Source organism: Amblyomma mixtum, chromosome 8 (assembly GCF_055824585.1).
Source record: "Amblyomma mixtum isolate Tamu chromosome 8, ASM5582458v1, whole genome shotgun sequence".
Taxonomy (NCBI): Eukaryota; Metazoa; Arthropoda; class Arachnida; order Ixodida; family Ixodidae; genus Amblyomma; species Amblyomma mixtum.
The window spans coordinates 38,606,594-38,626,556 of record NC_143019.1 but is presented as its reverse complement, the minus strand read 5'-3'; the positions used below and the strand labels follow the sequence as shown (position 1 = coordinate 38,626,556).

The window sequence follows — 19,963 nt, the reverse complement described above, 5'->3', positions numbered from 1 at the left end:
TAGCGTGAAGGTTGAGTTGGCTTAATTTTAAGAGTTGTAGCTTGTGCTATACTTTGAAGAGTTTCTGATAAAAATGTAAGGAAAAGCAAGAAAAAGTGGCGGTGGTCAAGGAATTATTGGAGCTTATGCATAAATGTAAAAAGTAGTGTTTCACAGTACAGTGTTCTGCAGAAGCCGTGTTGTGCGTCTGAGAAAAATAATAAGAAGCATAAGTTAAACGCTTACATATTTAAGCAATATTATTTGATCATATGCCCTAGCGATCTCTGTACCAGCCTTGCTGTCTGGCAGTGTAATCGCAAGTGAGGGAAGACCGCCACCAAAATTTTTGATTTGAATACATGACTTGTGCGGGAATAAATGAAGCGGATTTTCTCGCACTCTGCGATCAGCCCCCAGCACCTGAACCTGAAGTACCTAACTCAAAAGCGGCCGGAGGCTATTGTCAGATTCTTGTTTTTGTTTTTTGTTTTTCTGTGAGAGCATTATGACTTTGAAGGTAAAATGCACTGCGATCGTGGACTTTATACGAAAAACCATAAATACGCAATACAATGCTTGTCATTCATCCGTCTCATTCTTCGCTCAACATCCCATTTCGCACTGTGTTAATCCTTCAGAACTAACTCAGCTAGCCCAACTTGCCATTCTACTGGAGAACTACATGGGACGAATACTGCGAATATCTCGGCAGGTCTTGAAAGATTTTAACCATGTTTAGTTTTAGGACCCTTTGCCGCTTTGAACAGCCCTCGAGAAGCAAGTCAATCGCAAATAAATTGTTGCTATTTGCATTTTTCACTTCTTTCAGATCAGAGAAGAAACCTAAGCTAGCTGGTCAGCCTCTCCGATATCGAGAGCCGAACAACGTTTACAAGCAGGCTGTTTCCTCACATCTTTATTTGACCGTTCAGCATGCATGATACTCCTGAGGGATCGAAGAATATACTCAGAGGTCCATCGCCCGTCGGTATTCCTGAATATCACACTTCGACCTCATATGAACGCCTTTACGTGTAAGAACGAATGTCGGAACGCCACGGAACAACAAAACGCCCCCAACGATCGTCGTCTGTTAGCCATCAGGGTGCGACGCCGGACGCAACTACTGCAACGACATCCGCTGAAGTCGACAGGATTGAATTCGACTTAGAACAAGGCGAAGCCGAAGCGTCGCATCGAGATGAACGCCTCGAACCCCCATCGCCCCGATGCGGCAAGACGGACTTCTCCATCGATGGCCTGCTGTCATCGTGCGGACCTGGAGCCGGTTCGGCCTCGAGTTCGAATCATGTCGCTACTACGTCTGTGGTGGAGCCAGAAGTGACGGTGCCGGATGTGAGTCAGGAGTGTTTGGTGAGGATGCCGCACTCTCCAGGGCACGTAACTTCTGCTTGCGACCGCAGACTTGGGGAGGTGGCGAACTTCGAGTGGCTCCACTGCAGCCGCTACAAGCCACCAAAGCTTCCCAGTGAGTGAATTTTTTGCTCCTTTATTTAATTTTATTTCACTACTCCCAAGACCAGAATGCATTACAGAAAGGCGTAGTTGGAGGGAAAAAGCGAAGAAAGTGAGCAGTTTTTGTTAAAGATCATTATTAAATATCAATGACGGAAGGGCAGCTTGACCAAAGAATACCATGGCTAACATGTTTGAGGTGTACTCCGGCTGGGGACTTCAAAGGCCTACTTTATTAAACACTTAACTGCAAAAAAGCCAATCAACATTCCAGGGAAAAGCTTATAACAGGTGGAAAATCGGTGCGCATCCGGTGGACTAGGAGATAGGACTCCGTATCTGCCACACATGAGGCGAATTCATAAGCCATTAGGCCGGCGCTGCGGTAGTTGTTGTTAATTAGGTACACTAGTTGTTCATGGCAGTCTTAAGATGCTCACGTGAGAGGCTTGCAGATGGTTTAAACCGTGTGTCGTTTGGAAAGAAGCAATAAAAAAAACGACTCGAAAAAATGACGACTTACTTTACGACGATAATCAGTGGATATTGACACATATGGATGCTCTGTGACTAATTCGCTTTCCATTTAATAAACTTTCTCGGAGGTGAACGTTGTTCACTTTGTAGTAATTCGTAACCCAGAACTAATAGTGCACTGCAATACGGGCACAGTAATAAAAATAAATACCGTGTTCTCGTGATCACCCGACACAGCGATGCACAAAGCTCGCTCATCATAACAGTTAAAAGCTGTCCATAGTGTGCATGTCTTCAAATACGATGGTCTGAATGAGCCAAAATACGGTGATTAGCGGTCTTGCGCGACGCCTGTGGGCGGCGAAATAAACTGTGTACAAGCTACGAGCCGCAAGGTCACCTTAAAAAACAAGGCTACTCTGTATTAGTATTGTTAGCTACAATTTAAAGTTCAACGCCCTCCTCACGCTTGTGCCGTATGCCATTTTGCCCTGTTGTGTTTTCTGAGAAGCGCTTGTTTGGAAAAACGTTTAGTCAACTAGCCTCGTGCTAGTTGACTGCTCGGAGTGCGCAGGCACCCATATCAGCTCCACTTGGCGGGGCGGGGGTGCATCGGGCGAGTCCAGTATGCCAAAAGCAGGGACATGAACTCGGCCTCCAGCAAAATTTATAATCGCAGTTTTAGAGTCACTTAAAATATACCGGGCTTCCGTGCGAGTGATAGCAAGTGCAATGGCGGCTTCCTCTGCAGCCTATAACAACTGCCTTCATCGTTTCTTCCCTACGTGCTCTTGCCTCTTCTCGTCAAGCAAAATGTGCAGGGTTGGCCAAAATTCTCAAAGTCAACTTCTCACTCGTGTTCAATTTTTCTCCTTGACAAAAGTTCACCATTTCTTTTCCATTTACCATTCTCCTCAGGGTGTGGGTTACTTTTTAGGTGACATTGTAAGATGTTTTGGCACAAAACTCGCCTTTTGAGAAAACCTTGAGACAAGCCCGAAGGTGAAGTCGGAAGCTGGTGCACTGTACAGCTGCGTATGAGCAGAAGCAGAAGATGGCACGTCGGCTGATGTCATGTCGCACTGTCCATCGCCTGAAATTTAGGATAATATTGTTGACAAAATCTTACTCGCCTCAAACGGCGAAAAGAGTAAGCATCGAAGAAAGGAATCTGCTCTGAATCTTGCCAGCTCATTGTTAAGCGATTCTTAGTTTCACTAACCCACATTTAAAATACAGGTTTCCGCCAAAAGTTATTCGACATCTGGAATCTGTTCTCCATCGGCACCATGGGCTTCGACTGAATGCCGCGTTTATAAACAGCATCAGATACCGCTTAAGTGAAGCGAGTAGCGCATTTTTGACAACCGCGGCTCAGGTCATTCCCATTCTGTTGGAATGACCAGCTTAAGTGGAGGAGCGAGAATGTTACCAGCGTCCACTGGAGCCTCTCACAAAAGTTCCAGTAACAATGAATTGTGCTATAGATCTCTCAGTCTGCCTTGCGCCGCGCCGCCATGCAGTGCAACTTTTACTTGCCTATTTCGAGACCAGTAATTGGGAAACTTTAAAGTGTTCCTGCATTCGCTTTGACGTGCATTGAATTTTTTTTCCAGCGAATATCACCTACAGGGGATTGGAATTCTTAACAAACTTTAAAACTTATCTGAATTCTCATTTTGATGTATATTCCACGCAATGCAGTTGATCCCTTAAATTGATTGTTTTCTATTTTTTACCTTTTTAATCTGAACTCTTCTCTTTGTGCCTCTCTCCCAAAACTTCCTGCCAACGCAGAGTAGCATGTCAAAGCTGTTTCAACGATGTCTAAACTCTGTCTTTCATTAAATACTTTATTTCTCTCCTTATCTCTTTCGCTTATGCGTCGGTAGTTATATCATGACGAAAAAGAAGAAAATGAAGGAGCCGAAAATACGGAAGACGGCGACGAAGAAGCACCCCCGCGTGACGAAGAAGACCTGCCTCGCGCGATAGCTCACGTTCGTCTCTCCGCTCTGCTTCACGATGCCTTCGAGGACCCCGCCTTCAAGAACCCCGCCTTCGTGTTCCCGCTCACCGGAGCTCACGCCGGAAGCCTCAGTAAGCGGATAACGTGCCGGGGGGTCTTTTGGTTGCGGTTATCCAGCCTACGGGAGACAATGAGGAAACAGCGGTTTCTGTAGCCCTTTGCTTAGCCTATCACTGCGGCCACTTTCTGTACCAGTCCATTTTTAAGATCTGAGAGCTCCTTGGAATTTCGATGGGCCGTGTGCACAGTAGGATGTCCAGTACTAAAACGCTTGAAAACAAACCTGATAGCATTTATTCTTCATACCGTTTGGTCTTCGACATATTATCGTCCTCAGTGTGGCCAGGATCCCTCATCGCGAGTCAGACAATGCTGCTTGGCCGATCGACGGCATCCAGTGTAATCGTGCTTCCCAATGTTGAGAAGGCTTGGTCATCTTTGCATTGTATTCCATTTCATGTCCTTTAACTGGCTCATACTTTAATGGCTTCGTTATCAGCTTGCTTGCGCCAGTGGTGGCAAAGCGGCGCATTGAAGCTTTTCAGCTCCTAGTTTTATTAGTTCTTGGGCAAACAGGAAACAAACAGGTGCTGTGGCGAAACTTAAGGATATGCTCAGTTCTGCGAAGGCGGCCAAGCCATATTCTTAGAACCACGAAACTCGGCAGTGGTGAATACGTTGAGGAGTACTCTCCTGTTTTTTTTTGTGTGTGTGTATTGAGGTCTTTAAACATCACTCAGCGAGGGCAGGAAGAAGGGCAGGACAGTAGCTTGGCTTTGTTGTTATTTCGTGCATCCTTTATTCAGCGCTCAATATTCGCTGCAGACTGCAAACGCATTTGCACAGCGCCCAGGTATATTGTAAGTTTTTTGTTTCGCGTTGACCGGGACTGTGCATCTGATGATATAACCACAAAGGCATGCTGACCTCTGGTCTCGACAGGAGAGCTACGGCGAACCTCCGACCGTGATCCGGCCGTCATACGCCTGGAGCGCCACCTACCTCGTGTGCTTCCTCATGGTGGCCGTGTCCGGCTCGTGCGCAGCCTTCTACTTCGGCGTGGACGTCTCCAAGTGGCTGTCACCTACGCGAGCCTGCGTCACGCCCGGATGCATGCGACTGGTCGACCGGCTCTCGGCGTCCATAGACGAGGCCGTCAACCCCTGCGACGACTTCTACCGCTTCGCGTGCGGAGGAGGAAGCCGTCGCCTTGGCGTCGCGAACTCCACGCCGCCCTCGTCGTCTCCTCCGACGGCGGTGGTGACGTCTTTGACGCCCAGCAGCCTGGTTCTCGAGGATCCGCACAAGGACATGCTGTCCCGAGTCCACGCGATCCTGGCCAATTGGGCCCTCGACGACAGGATACAGACTCCCCTGCAGGCGTCCGCATCTCTCTACCAGCAGTGCTTGTCCGTATTCGGCGACCAGAAGAAAGGCATCCGACACTTCTTGCATTTCCTGGAGAAGTGCCGCATCAACTTCGTCAAGGCCGACCCGGACATCGAACCTCTGGACGCTATCTTGAACCTCGACGTGCGCTATAACATCAAGACGCTCTTCGACGTTGCGGCCCTCGCTCGGATGGTTGTGGTACGGCGGAGGGTCGCCCTAGCTACCTGGAACACGCAGCGGCAAGTGCTCATCAAGAAGCACACCTACAGCGACTACCTTGAGAACACGTTCACAGAGCTCGGCTTCCCGACGCGCATGAGGATCACCTTCACGGCTGCGTCTGTCTGGGAGGCCGAAGACGTCGTGCTCCGGCTGTTCGCTAAGATAAAAAAAGACGACAGAACGCTGGTCAGATTCAACTACGTCGAGCCCGGCGTCATGGAGCGTCCAGAGTGGAAGGCACACCTGGGCCGCTTCTGGGACCGCCTAGCAATCAAGGGAGCCTCGATGTCGAAGTTCGTCAAGCGAGTCTTCGAAGACCTGACGCCGTTGGCCATCACGCAACACGTCTTCTGGGAGGTCGTCCGCCAACTGGGACCTCTGGCCGACTACCGGCTGCGGATACCCGAAGAGAAGACCGGTTATAGTAAAGACCGCTGCTTCCGCGTCGTCTACGGCGTCGCCGGGCTGGCCCCTCTAGCTGTCGTCGTTGCGCAAGAGGTCAGCACCGAGGCTGTCTTCTCAGCCACGTCCTTTCTAACCAGGCTGATCCATAACGTTGGCGCGACGAACGTGACGTTAAGCGTGGTGGATCCGAGGCACCTCTTGCAGGACACGTCGGTCTGGTCAAAGCCGCCTGTCCGAACCGACGTCGCGGCGGACGCCAGCGAAGAATTACCGGAAGTTGCCGGGGAAGAAGGTGGCGCTGACGCCTTCTTCAAGTCCTACCTGCGCATCCTGAAGGCGTCCCGACAGCAGGAGCTGGATTCCCTCGACTCCATCGCGCCGATGCTTACTACGCAAGACCTGCTGGCGTCGCGCGTGATCGTCGAGGGCAACTTGGTCAGGGTTCCGACGTCGCTGCTCGTACAGCCCTGGTTCTCGCCGGACGTTCCGCGGAGCTTCAACCTCGCAGGTCTGGGCTTCGCGGTCGTCACGGAACTGATTAGATCCGGTATCAAGTTGCGCCTGCGGCAGTTATTACCGCTGTCTTCGGTTCCGCCCGGGTGTAATCGCACGGTGGGTCCCGACGGGCGTGCCTTGGAAGCGTTGCTGGGAGTCCTGACGCATGAAAACCAGGAACGCAACTGGCTCCCTCTTCCAGGCTCGCTGGACGCCATGAACGAGGAGCAGCTCTTCTTCCTCGCCTACTGCGCGGGCGGCTGCTATCGCAGTGAGAGCGCTGTTGCAGGCGGAGGCGACTGTAACGATGTGCTGCGCGGTACGCCGCACTTTGCCGGCGCCTTTGAGTGCACGCGTGGGGTACGCATGTATCCGAAGGAGCTGTCGCACTGCGCGCCGACGATGGAGTCGGTAACGGGAAAGTGGTGGTTGCTTCACGGTGGCCAGTACTTAGCCCGAATCAAGCGGAAGTTCGCGGAACTGAAATCGCGCATCGTGAAACTGAACCATTAACGATGTTTCGCTTTGCTTTTTTGCACTTTTTTTCACCATTTCTTTGTTCTGATGCTTTTATTTCATTCTTCTTTTCATTACTATTCCTGATCTGAGCACACACAATACTGAGCATGTTGCTAGGAGAGAACAATGTTCTATATCTATTCCATTGTACTATACTTGTTCTCGTCTCTTATTCGTCTTATACCTGTATGGCGGTCTACACAGTTGCACATGCAACGAAACCTGAATCTTGAGGCTGCATTGGCGTCAATGCCCACGTTCAAAAATGAGTGATTACGCCTACCTACGTTTGAACAAGCGTAGTTTTCTTTAATATGCTCCTTTCATGCTTTCGAACTCGCTCGCATGCCTTCTGGTTGCTTCGTTTATCGCCAATGGGATCGCTGGCATGTGCGCAGGCTTAGACGAAAACGCTGAAGCAAGATGGCGATGTGAGCCTGTCCTTCCTGGCAACAGCGTGAGAATTTTAATTGCGCGCATGTCGTCTTCATGAAAGCCGAATGGAGAAAGTGCCCAGTTCAGCACTTGTGTCATGAGTGCGTGTAAAACTTTTGTTCGATTTCCTGATTATGTGTTACGTCTTGCGCGCCTACCGACATCAATGAAAGCGTATAACGACCACTGCTGACGAGATCGCGGGATTGTACCCAGGGCATACCCTATGTTGTGAATACGCCACTGCTGATTCTATCGAAAGAGTGGGCACTTAATCAGCGTGCACAATCTTTCGTTTCATCAAACCCGTGTAAGAGCTGGTGACAGTGTTCAAGTATTGCTTCAAAGGCCACCGAAGTGATTAGAAATGCACCTTCAGCGCTTTACAGAAACGTATAACCTATTTAAACTCTGCTGGAGACTCTTTTTGTCATTAAATCCTCCTTTGTTTCGATAGCCACATAAGTTATGCATGCGTCCAGCGCGATTTGCTGCCTATTCACCAGTCGTTTGAGCGAGAGATTTTAATAGAGTACAGGAAAGGTGTGCCTGGAAGTTAACCTGGAATGCTACCAGGCCAGCTATAAGAAAAGCGGCAACTAAAAGCTTTGTTTAGATGTAGTACTTTCTGTTATACTCTGGCGCTGTTTGCATCGAAATCTTGGTACGCTGCGAAGCCAAGTGAGTCCCATGTTGTTATGGAGCACGATGCAACTACTTTATTCCCGTACTATAGAAAGCGAGAATTGTACAATGCTTCGCCGTATGATGAGCATGTCATAAAGGAATCTTACATTAGCAGAATCGAGATCTTGTGTTTCGCGCATGCGCAACTGTACAGAGTTCATACTTCCGGTCCCTCCGCCCGGCTCGTTTTTAGCTTTTTAAACGGAGGGTTTCACTTCAAAACATCTCAGAATGCAACCTTAAAAGGTAAGCAGATCTCGGGAGGAATGGTAAATGATTTGAGTAAAAGCTTTAGTTTGTTAACGAAAAACAATTGAAAAAAAAAAATGATTCGAAGTGAGTGGCTTAAACCACAGCTCTATGACATTGTCTGAGAACTCTGGTTTAAACGCGTCTCACAATGCTACGTAGTAGGCAGCACTTCCAAGGTGTAAATGATTAATAGTTGGGATGATGTTAACGGTTGGTTAAAAAAAACGGAGAACATAGGTAAAACGCGCATTCCAACCGCTGTCTTACGCGTAAAAAACACGCACTAATCCAAAGCGCATAGGAGCAACGAGAATGTCGGCTTTTAATTCAGCTCTTACATGTTCTCACAAACACTGTCGCATTTTCTCGCATGCCCAAAACAGAAAAGATCTCGCGCTGGCGAATTTATGCTCAGCAAGGAGGCAAGAGTCTAAAGCCACTAACAAAGTTGTGCGCAACCACACCGCATTACACCCACAGATGCTTTATCACTGTCATCAGTATGACTCGCAACGGGTAAGATGTGGCTACGCTAAGTCCTTAGTCAGTTTTTCACCGCTGTCATGTGGCGCAGCAGCAAATAAAGCGCAGAGGGTTTCGCTGATCTCAAACCTACAGGCACAAGAAGCATCAAAGGGAAAATATTATTTACATGCTATTAACCAATGCTCCCACTCCCGTAGTATTCGTGGGAAACGTGCACTATTTTTATGGAATGTGGTGTACAACTTGTCGAAACGACACGTGGGCTATGAGGGTCGTCATAGTGGAGGGCTCCGGATTAAGTTTAGACCACCTGGTGTTCTTTAGCCTGCACTGACGTCGCACAGCACATGCCTGGGTACCAGTGAGATTCTGCAGCGCGTAGGGAAAGTAAGCCATCAGTATGAACATCTTCGCGCACCATTTCACGGGAGGCTTTAGTTTGTTTTCAATTGCAAATGAAAACTTTTGCATTCACTTACATGGTTCTCGCTTCTTGCGGCCGACAGAAGGCGCCAGTTGGTGTTGCCCAGGCTGGCTGGGCATGTATTTCCCCCCTGTTATCGCGTCCAGCTGGTTTGCTTTTTTGCATCATCCATATACCAACTACGTTCTCTGCGCAAGTTTAATCTAGAGTAATCGAAGTACGGTTGTCAGATTTACGTTTAATCACACGCACTGTTGAACAATTTTGGAAAGCTCGCATGTGTCCACATGCGAGTGCGCCATTTATTATGAGAGATGATACTTTAGTTGTCATGCGGCTGTGGCAATGACTGAGGCAATCAAATTTAGCGCGAGAGATTGGAATACTTCCCGTGTTTAATACAAAGAAATAGGGCCATGTCTGACTGGCACGGCCCTCTACAGTTCTTACCCAGCTGTGAAATAAACACAGAAGTCTGGAAGAAAGAGCAGGAGAAAGAGAAGAATAAAGGGTCATGAGGATGACGATTGCGATAAAAGACGGTTGAGCCCGGTTCTGCACAATTAAACCACGCCAGTGAATCTCACTCAAACAGCTAGGGAACAGGGGTTTGGTTGCCATCCGAACGTCAGACGGCAGATGTCAACACTGAGGGATCGGCCAAGAAACGGGAGGCATTTGGTGGCTAATCAGTAGGAGATAATTTTTCCCCAGATCAGAAGGCAGATGGAATTAAATAGATTGTTTTTAGCATAGCCCTGTGGTGAAAAACAAAGAAAAACTAAACAGGCTTCAAGATTGTATTCTGTAAGGAAAGGAACGGCATGAATAAAATGTTCAGCACGCTATCAAGCCGCCGCGTGCAGCGCTTAGTTTGAATCGAGGTTGGTGCTGTGCATGGCCTTCACGTCAGACATGGCAGTAAGTGAATTAATTTAATGAAATTACTTATTACTTTAGTGAAAATTTGGCGGGAAGACCAAATAATGAGTGGAGTGTTCAGTGCTTCTTTTACTTTGCTTTTCTTTGTATGCCTGAAAATAAAAAGTAATTTAAGATTAACCGCATTATTTCAGACATGGTAGTTGCGCGAAACACACACACGCAAACACACAAGACAGGCTCAAAAGAAAACATTCGACAGAAGTCTGTCTGGTTGGGAAATTTAATGTTAGGAGAAGGTAAGTGACGCCAACCAAGTAAAATACAGGAAAAACACGACGTTTCGGGACCGGCTCGGCCCCTTCTTCACGGTGTGACTACGGGCGAGCGCAGCTTGGCTTTTTAAGCCGGCTTTTTAAGCCCCTGTGTGGAGGACCTGCGGGTCAATGGCCGCAGCCCATGGACGTAGGATGAGGGGAGAGTCCCCAGGGAACGATTAACATTCTCTCGTGTTTGCTGTATGTGCCACGACTCGAGTAGAATCGTTCCCTGGGGACTCTCCCCTCATCCTACGTCCATGGGCTGCGGCCATTGACCCGCAGGTCCTCCACACAGGGGCTTAAAAAGCCAAGCTGCGCTCGCCCGTAGTCACACCGTGAAGAAGGGGCCGAGCCGGTCCCGAAACGTCGTGTTTTTCCTGTATTTTACTTGGTTGGCGTCACTTACCTTCTCCTAACACAAGACAGGGTATGGGACGAGCGCAAACTTACAACTGATTTTACTACAATGCAACACTACGCGAGCCGCCGAGCCATTTTGCGGAGCTGAGGCAAGTCCATACTACGCATGCGCGAGGAGCAGTGACGTCACAAGGCGCACAGCTGGCGCACCGCCACCGTCGCTGCGCGGGTGACTCAGAGGTGCCGCCGCCGCGCTCGCCAGTTGCGCATGCACACTAGCGGCGCATAGCTAGCGTGCCGGGGCTGCCGCCGCTGCCGTGCGCTCTCCATCGCCTCTCTCTCTCTCTCCTCGTTGCTTTCGCAACCCACCAGGTTTAACCAGAGCTAAACCCTTGCCAATTTTTTTGAAGGGAAAAGAATTTACTTCGAGCATGCGCACCGAAAAGGTACAGCATGTGACAATCAATAGCACACCGAAGTCAGAACTTACATTGCCTTATCGAGGAAGGCTACCTCACTATTGAACAGTACTACCGAAGAATCATTGATACATGCATCTCCCCTTTTCTTTATGAAACAGGCTTCCATAACTTCACGTGCTATTGAATCGTGACTTTTGCCCAGAATTCTCTTCTCATTCAGCCATGGCCGACAGTCACTGCAGGACAACCAATGCTTAGCCAAATTAGATGCCTCCCCCGTTGTTAGCGATAAACTATGTTCCCATGCACGATCGTTCAAGCAGCGTCCAGTCTAGCCTACGCACGTTTTTCCACAAGTCAGTGGTATTTCGTAGACAACTCCGACGGCGCATCCCGCAAAAGGCCTAGCATGCTTTCGCTGCGCATGCTCGAAGTGCATTCTTTTCGTTCAGTTATGTGCTGTGTCCATTGAATAAAATCAATTGTAAGTTTGTGCTCGTCCCGTACCCTGTCTTGTGAGTGTTTCGCGCTACTACCATGTCTGAAGTATTGATGTACAGTCGCGAGCAAAAAATATTAGCACAGATCATTGGTGATCAGAATTTGTATATCTCACCACGCGGCGCTGCGGTACGCAGACCTGCCTAACGGGCCGTTTCCATGTTTGCAGCGTAGGGGGGGCCGGTATGAAGTAAGCTTTATCATGCGTGCACCGCCCGAGCGTTGAAGTGCCGACCCTACGTGACTGCGCTTGCGGCATTTATTTTGGCTCGGTTATCATGAGCAAAGATGGCCTCTTTTTATTACTGTTTTTTTTTATGTCCGCGATGGTTTGTCAAAAGGAACTCGCGGGAACAATAGATGATAGCGCTGCTTTTAGCCAGTAATTTTGGTGTCCGTGGCAGTCCGCTGAACCCCCCTAATACTGTAGAATGGGAACGGCCCGACACTCTCGTTATCAGCCTCTTCGCCACCCGCAGCGCCACGCGTTTTCATTCCGGCGCTCCGGTGTTCCGTCATGTGTGCTAATCTTTTTTACCCGCGACTGTACTTAAAACAGTGCGCAGGGACAGGACAAAGTCGAGAAACACACAGACTTTGTCCTGTCGCTGCGCACTGTTTTAAGTAGAAAAATGAACCAACTGGCCCCTCTACTTCCCATGATGAAGTATTGAACCAACTAGCCCAACAACCCGTTCTACTTAGTGACTACATTAATTTTTGGACGCAAATTGTAGTCATGTCAGGGCTTTTTACAAGCAGTGAATAGTAATGTAATTTAAATACATTCGCGCGCTGTTTAGGAAAGTAATTAGTAAATCATTTAATTCCTCCTCTAAAGCAATTATGCCGCGTATGTGTCGCATCATCCAACAACCCCGTGGTGCTGGGACGCAGGACGACGTGAGCTTCCCCGCCGGCGCTACCTGGGCCGCAATCCTCGCATCCCGTTCACGGGCGCCCAGGTGTCGGCGCTGGAGGCACAGTTCGCCGCTGCCCGCTACCTGAGCGGGACTCAGGTACACAGCATCGCCAAGGAGCTGGGACTCACCGAGACCAGGGTGAGAGACGCGAATGTGGCGTAACCAAGATTCCAACATGAGAGTCGCTTTTTTCGGCTGGGAAGCGGAAAAAATGGCAAAATTATTGAACGATATTGATTTAATTGTGATGCGAGGGTGGCTTTTTTTTTTCTGTTAGCAGAAAAACTGTGCTCGTCATAAGCGAGTTAGAATGATTTATACTAATACAGACACACACATACGCACCAAGCTTCGATATTTACTGGTGCCATTGGCCTATACCTGCTACCCTCGATTTAGCTTTTTGAGACATGGGTCGAGTAAATTTTGGTATGGTTCGCCTCCTTTCTTCGGAGGGGCTCGGGTCTCTCCAATTGTGTTCATTCGGCGGTGGCGATGATGACGATGGAGCAGACAACTCTACCCGTTTCGATAAAGGAGACGAAGATTAAAATGATGAAAACGACGATCCATCTAATCAGATTTACTAGATTTTAATAATCATTCACTTTCGACCAAACAAACAAATAAAAATAATTACATCAATTGTGACTGTCGTCGCCCCCACAGTCTGCTTAACGTCGTTTTGGTTTTTAGCGTTCCATTCGCAATCGCAGTGTTTTTCAGCCATATCTGGCGTCCGCAACACAACTTGGAGCGAGAGAGCGCGTCCAGTAGGTGGGTGAGAGGGGACGACGGGATAGAGGGGAAGGGAAGGGACGGTTACAGGGGCCAGTGGTGCTGTTGCCGGTGTACGGCGGGGAAGGGGGAGTGCGGGAACAAGGAAGGGAGCCGGTGGGTCTGCTTTGTCACGGTTGTTGGGAGGGAAGAACGTTGGCGCGGGGTCAGTCGCTTTTTCCTTTGTGACCCAGTTTTCAAAAAGAGAAGCCAGTCCCAACCCTCAGCTACAGAGCCACACACACCCACATAGGGCGCGTGCGGCCCGACAAAAAAGAGGGATCAGTCGGCCGCAACCAAAGTGGACCAGACAGGCGTCTTTTTGAGAAAGAAACGATACGGGAAGTTCGTCGAGAGAAGAAAAAAGAAAGGATAGAAAGATGAGCAGAGAAAAGGAGCAAGTGACAGCGTGAGATTAACAGTATAAGGATGGGCGGCCGTGAAACGTTAGTCGAATCGTTGTGTAAAGATTCTGAGGAACGCTCGCTTTATGACGCATGCATCGGAGACGGTGATGCGACCGAGGGCAGATGTCCCGACGCTGTCTTCGTCGTCGTTGTTATGCCATTGAACGCTTCCGTTCCCTCGTCTGTTTTTGTTTTTTTTTGATTTCTCGTTCTTTTTTTTCACTCGTCCGTCTGACAGCAGTTGTCGTCACGGTCAATGGGAAGATGACATGGAGGTCGCGGTGGGCAGCACTGGACGTATCATAACACGTCCTAAGGTCTCAGTGGCGATATTTGATCGGTGTGGATATATTTGGTGTGGCTATATTTTTTTCTTTGGTTGGAAAATTGCTAAGAAGCACAAAAAAAAAATGGTTGGCAGTTCATATGACAGAACGAGGACATTGCTGGATGCTTTCATTCGCAGCATTATTTTACTAGAACGAAACTAATCTGGTGTCGGAATGAGAATTACAGAGCCTTACAGCGAGTCACTTAGGTCTACAAGAAAAAAAAAAGATATCACATTCATGTGCAATGATGTACTCGAGGCGTCGCCGACGAGTTTTTTCTTCTTCATCGCTTGGAGCTCGTCGAAGTGAATGCAAGTGCTGATAATTTTAGCGAAACTGATCTTACTGGCAAAGCTTCTTTTTGTAACACCTTTTATGTGAACCTGAAATGCCCTGATGACTTGCGATCATGCTAGCCCTGCGGCACAGACGCCAGCTAATTAGCACTATTTTTTTCCGGATCGGGCACATAGTTGGAGTGCTTCAGCGGCGAAAGAAATTCATCTAGATATTTCGTCGAAAGGAAAAAAAAAATCTGCCCGTAACCACTGAGCCGCGGTGGCTCAGTGGTTACGGCGCTCGGCTGCTGACCCGAAAGACGCGGGTTCGATTTCGGCTGCGGCGGCTGAATTTCTTGAAGGCGAAATTCTAGAGGCCCGTGTGCTGTGCGATATCAGTGCACGTTAAAGAACCCCAGGTGGTCGAAATTTCCGGAGCCCTTCACTACGGCGTCTCTCATAGTCTCAGTCGCTTTGGGACGTTAAACCCCAATAAACCAAAACCAAACCTTAATTGGATAAAAATTCCTAAGAGTTTTTGATTGCTATATACCATGTCACTGGTGCCCTGGAAGCCAACAGGACACCTCTAAGTGCAAAAGTACTTTACCACCGTCGTCTTAGTTCGCGTAGCTTCACACAGTTTTGAAGGCTCTGCTTAATATCTTCAGATCCGCTGGCTTTTCCGCATTTACTTTGTACCACGGTTCCTCGCAGGTGCTCACGTCCGTCGTACAAGTCATGCCATTCACCAGCAACTTTTGTCGCTGCTTCGGCCTTCCCTCGTTGTGGGGCGTCGCACCCCATGCTCCAAGTCTATTTCCTATCTCCTTTCTTCGCATTCCCTTCATACCATGAAGGATTGAAAAAAAAAATACGAATCGTAGTTCTGTTCTGCTTAATAGACACTCTCAGTATAAAGCATGTCGGATATCGCTATCGCTTACCGCGTACAGTGAGCCTCCACTGAACATGCGCAGATCGCCCCGAGGGCACCAGATGGAGCCACGTTCCCATCAACAGCGCGCAAGCCCGCAGCGTCGCGAACAATCAGCGCGTGCGCAGCAGCGGGCGCTGTACGCGATAAGCGGTAGCGATATATGCTAAAAGTTAAGAACGCGTTCAAGAGACGTTACTCTACTGAAATATTCGGTTCAACTTCCATTTGAAAGCATACGTACGCGCGGAACACGCTCGCATATCTCTAAAACATCATTTCTGTTGGCAGTGAGTGGTGCTTGAATTGAACTGAAAAGCAATAGCGCAGTACGGCCTATCGTTGATTAGTTTTTAAACATGATTCTTCAATGGGCGTCAGCTTGCATACTGTAAATCCTGCGCATTTAAGACCTGGAATGTGCGGAGGTGCGTGGTCCATATTGACAGTTGCGGCTTGAAGATAACGGGACGTACCTCAAAACTACTGAAAGAACGGAAGAGACATGAATGTATGTGGCGAATAGATTCTGAAATGCAGTGTGGTCTTTCATTTTTTTTAGTGCACTCCAAGCGGTCCAAGTCAGCTCCTTTTGATTAAACCTATCCAAACAACCGCTTCAGTCCTGACACTACTGACGGCTCTTTCTAGCATTTTAAACGTTGTCACAGCATCCGTCGCATTGTTAGCCTATTAGAGAAGCTCGCAAGCACATGACTTCGTCATCGGTCGTTTTGATCTCGGCACCCCATTACACCGCGGCCCGGCCCGGCTCTTCGTATAATCGCCTGACCCATCGAATCGATTGGAGTTAAAGGAGCGGAATGAACAAAGAGAGCGCATGCAGGTAAACGGCTCAATGATGACGACACGGATGCGTCCTCAACGCGTCAGATTTAATCTTTCCTGCTTAGTATGCAAGAGAAAAACAGCTCTATCTTCGAGAAGCCGTGGTCCGTGGCTTGCGTTTAGGATGTACTGCTCCAGAAGGTTGGTGACCTGTAAAAACCTTCTTAACCAGGTTCGCATTTACGAATGATGCTTCCCGAGAATAAAGCTTCCCGTGTTAGTAGTCTTTGTTGCAGACTGAAGAAGTAAGAATTTTCTGATATCAGACGTAGAGTACTTCCTGCAAAAAGATTTTTGATTCACTGAAGAAATTCATAGAATCGAGGAATCGAAGACAGTGTTATTACCTTTGTAGCGCAGAAAAGACAATGACATCAGAAAGAAGAAGCACGGGCTTCTCTGAACTGAACGTCAATACTTAATGAAACAATGCCGGAAAGGCAACTCTTCCACAAGCAACTTTTATCATAAGCGCACAGCATTCAATAGCGCAATAGGTTCAATAACGCTGATATTTCGGATATATTTGCCTTTACATTAAAGGTTGCGGAGTCCCATTATGAGCCAAAGGCGGTGTAAATGAAGTCAGTGTCACGTACGGTATTCAAGCTTTAAGTATGCACGAGGAAGGCCCAGCAGATGGTGGTAGTGAAACGAAAGCAGTCAACAAGACGCTTGGAAAGACTGGATGGCTTTCACATCTGGTTGCAGATTTTATTCTACGCACTTTGAAACCTTTTGTCAGAGCCTTCTAGACTGCCGTATAATGCAGTAGTTACCTGAACTTTGTGTTTTCTTCGAAGCAACTTCAATGTCTCCTACTTAGAAAGATAGCTTAGCGGCGTGTCCAACATTCTTGTCTAAAAATTTTTAAATTTGGAAAATTATGTGATACATTTGCGGAAATGCGAAGGTAATGGTACATGCTTCTAATGTGTAACAAAATTTATTTTTTATGTTTTTCTATCACTCGCATGTACTGTCAAGGAGAACCAATGGGGAACGCTTTTGACGATCGCAGAAACGTTAATCGCAAAAATAAAGCAAGGCTGTTGACGGGAGATCTACGATTAATTTTTATAGTGAAGTCTCAGAACATAGAAAAAAAAATTTCGTTCGTAAACTTTTAGCCGTACAAAAATGAATTTTTTTTTTTTCAGAATTGTTGGGTATGTGTCGGTGGCTTGGCCAGCAACTCAAGTACTTTGCTGCTAGTTTTCCCCACTACTTCGAAAACCTTGTCGGAAGTCGTTACAACATTTCATAACACAAGTCATTTATTTAAAAAAAGAAAGCGTGTCATGATTGGGAGGTGCACATGACGGTGGCAAGCTGCCTTCAAAAGCAGTCAAACTCTCTAACGTCTCTTTGTTCTGGAGGACCGCAGTAGCAGCACTGATAAGCGGCACATTTAACCCCAAGACCGACCTCTGGAGAGTTTGAAGAAACGAGAGAGACCGAAATCGTTTCACTCCTTAGACCTATTATAGTGGAGTAGATATCTGTAAAGTGTTTGTTCTTGGTTAAATGTTTTATACAACCATACAGGCCCTCTGGCCATTAGATACCGGGTAAAAAAGAATACTAAGGGGATAATGCTGATAACTAAACAATCTGGTTTGCGCAAGCAGAAGACAGTTGATATAAATAGTTACATTTCGCGAACACTTTCTTCACGTTTCTGTCATTCATCTCTCAGTCTTTAATTTACACATAGGTTTAACCCATAAGTCGGGAAACCTGGAAATCAATCATTTCTTGCAGCACTTGTTTCATCCCTCGAAAACATTTGAATTAGCGCGCCAGTGCACTCACAGACGTCGCAACCCGGGAAGTATAATTCGCGAACCGAGGTCTGCTTATTAAGCCGGCTCTCAATCCCCCCCCCCCCCCCAGCTTTCGCGGCTCGCCAACAATGTGGACCGGATTGAGCGGTCAGCGAGTGCGACAAGCGGAGATATCAGCTCTTAGAGATAACACGAGACGCCGCCGTCTGGCCACACCGCAATCACGCTTCGATACGCAGCCCTAATAATGATTGGAATATTATTTCGACGCACACGGGGACCCTCGGACCATTTCCAGAGGGATAAACTCCAGATCAGGCCTGCCTTTGACAAGGGCACGCGTTTGTGATATCGACGTCCTCATCTTGCCGGCTCAGTCTTGTTAATTTTACTTTGTTCTTCTTTGGTTTCCTGGCATTATTTTGTTTTTGTTTCTTCTTCCTTTATTTAAAAAACTTCGTTGTCTGGGTCTCCTGCACAGAAGTAACGAGAAAGAGCGGCTGGTATGGAATCTGTGCCAGAAAGACTGCACGTACTTCTTGCTGTTCGTGTCGCCAGAATTACGTCTTAAGCGTGACCTTGCAAGCAAGCGTAACAACTCATTATCATAAATCTCGAATGCTCTCAATAACGTAGGAAGCTTGAATGCGAGAGGAAATATGGCGGTGTTGACCCAGTATTCTTTATCCCACCAGTTGCCAAACTCCCCGTAAATCCCCTGCTTAGAAAGCCGGTCTGTTTGTAGTTTTGTGACTCGTAGCGCCACCTGTCGCAGCAAGGTTATCTCACTAAACAGTAATTTAACTAGAAACCACCTTTAGACGATCGCTGTCGTAGCTTGCTGGCAGCGCTGAAGTTTCACTCAAGTTACCAAAACGCCGTTTCATAACGCGGCTTGATTTTGAACGGCAGCTTCGCCACTCGTATAAATGAGGAACTATAGTAACGTCCAGCTGATAGGTAGCTGCTTCTTATGCATTCTTGCTGATAGTATAAAGCCGAGCAAAACAAAGTTCATTACTAGAAGCATATTGTATAGTTATATTGCCCAGAATCGTTTCCAAATAAAAAAGTAGAGAGCAGATCCAAATTCCTGCTGTCGCAGTTATGTCCGCTAACATTCCCTTTTGCATAACTTTTCTTTTTCATTCACAGTTCACTGGTAAGTAATCAAGGCACTCTATCGGCCAGATAATCATATTCTATCGAGATAACTTCTTTGGAGACCTGCACACGCCCCAAAATATGTTTGAAATTTTACCGAACGAAAGTTTTATTTCTCAGTGCTAAGCAGCTACGCCACACTAACTAAATATCTGTAGACTTAACTGGGAGCTATAGCAAAACACCGGTACATTTCGCACTAGCGTGTAAAGAGAACAGGCAGAACATTAATATTTTCCGAAAAAATAGTGAAGAATTCAGTGACGACGAACATCCCACTTGGACCCCTGCATTGAAAGCACTTCTAATGCCGTTTACAACGAAAGCGCTTTGTTTTTACCACCATTTACAACGAATGTGTTTTCTCTCCACTCTACACGCAGGTGAAAATCTGGTTCCAGAACCGCCGAGCAAGGGAAAAGCGTGAGCGACAGCCTCGTGACACCGATCGCGACTCCGCGATGACTGCGGCGTCCTCGGCCCTTAGAGCGACGCTGGCCTCCGAGACCATGTGTCGTTTACCGGCGCTTGGCTTTGGAAACGGTAGCGGCTCGCTACTGTCATTGCAGCAGCACGTGCAAAACCCACCACCCATCTACGCTCCTCGAGGAATCAGCCCGGCATCCGCGCCATCTATCGTGCTGAACGGAAGCAACGTGACGGGCTTCCTTCCGCCCTTCACGTACTGGCCACCGCTTCCACCGCCGCAGTGGAGTAGGAAAGCGGGCGACGAGTTACCATGA

The 19,963-nt window shown here is 47.8% G+C and overlaps 1 protein-coding gene across 1 annotated transcript; it reads left to right on the top strand.

Moving 5' to 3' along the window:
* Positions 1-1,026: 1,026 nt before the first annotated feature.
* LOC149332138 (homeobox protein MSX-2-like) lies at positions 1,027-19,963 on the top strand. Its single transcript, XM_089557477.1, has 3 exons — positions 1,027-1,471; positions 12,664-12,827; positions 19,604-19,963. The coding sequence occupies exons 1-3, from the start codon at positions 1,027-1,029 to the stop codon at positions 19,961-19,963; spliced, it is 969 nt and encodes a 322-aa protein (XP_089413603.1).

What these genes read in the sequence shown, in the direction of transcription:
- LOC149332138 (XM_089557477.1), top strand. Translation starts at nt 1,027, where the DNA reads ATGTCGGAACGCCACGGAACAACAAAACGCCCCCAACGATCGTCGTCT. An exon ending in CAAGCCACCAAAGCTTCCCA is followed by an intron (nt 1,472 to 12,663) that starts GTGAGTGAATTT and finishes GCTGGGACGCAG; the next exon opens with GACGACGTGAGCTTCCCCGC. An exon ending in TGGGACTCACCGAGACCAGG is followed by an intron (nt 12,828 to 19,603) that starts GTGAGAGACGCG and finishes CTCTACACGCAG; the next exon opens with GTGAAAATCTGGTTCCAGAA.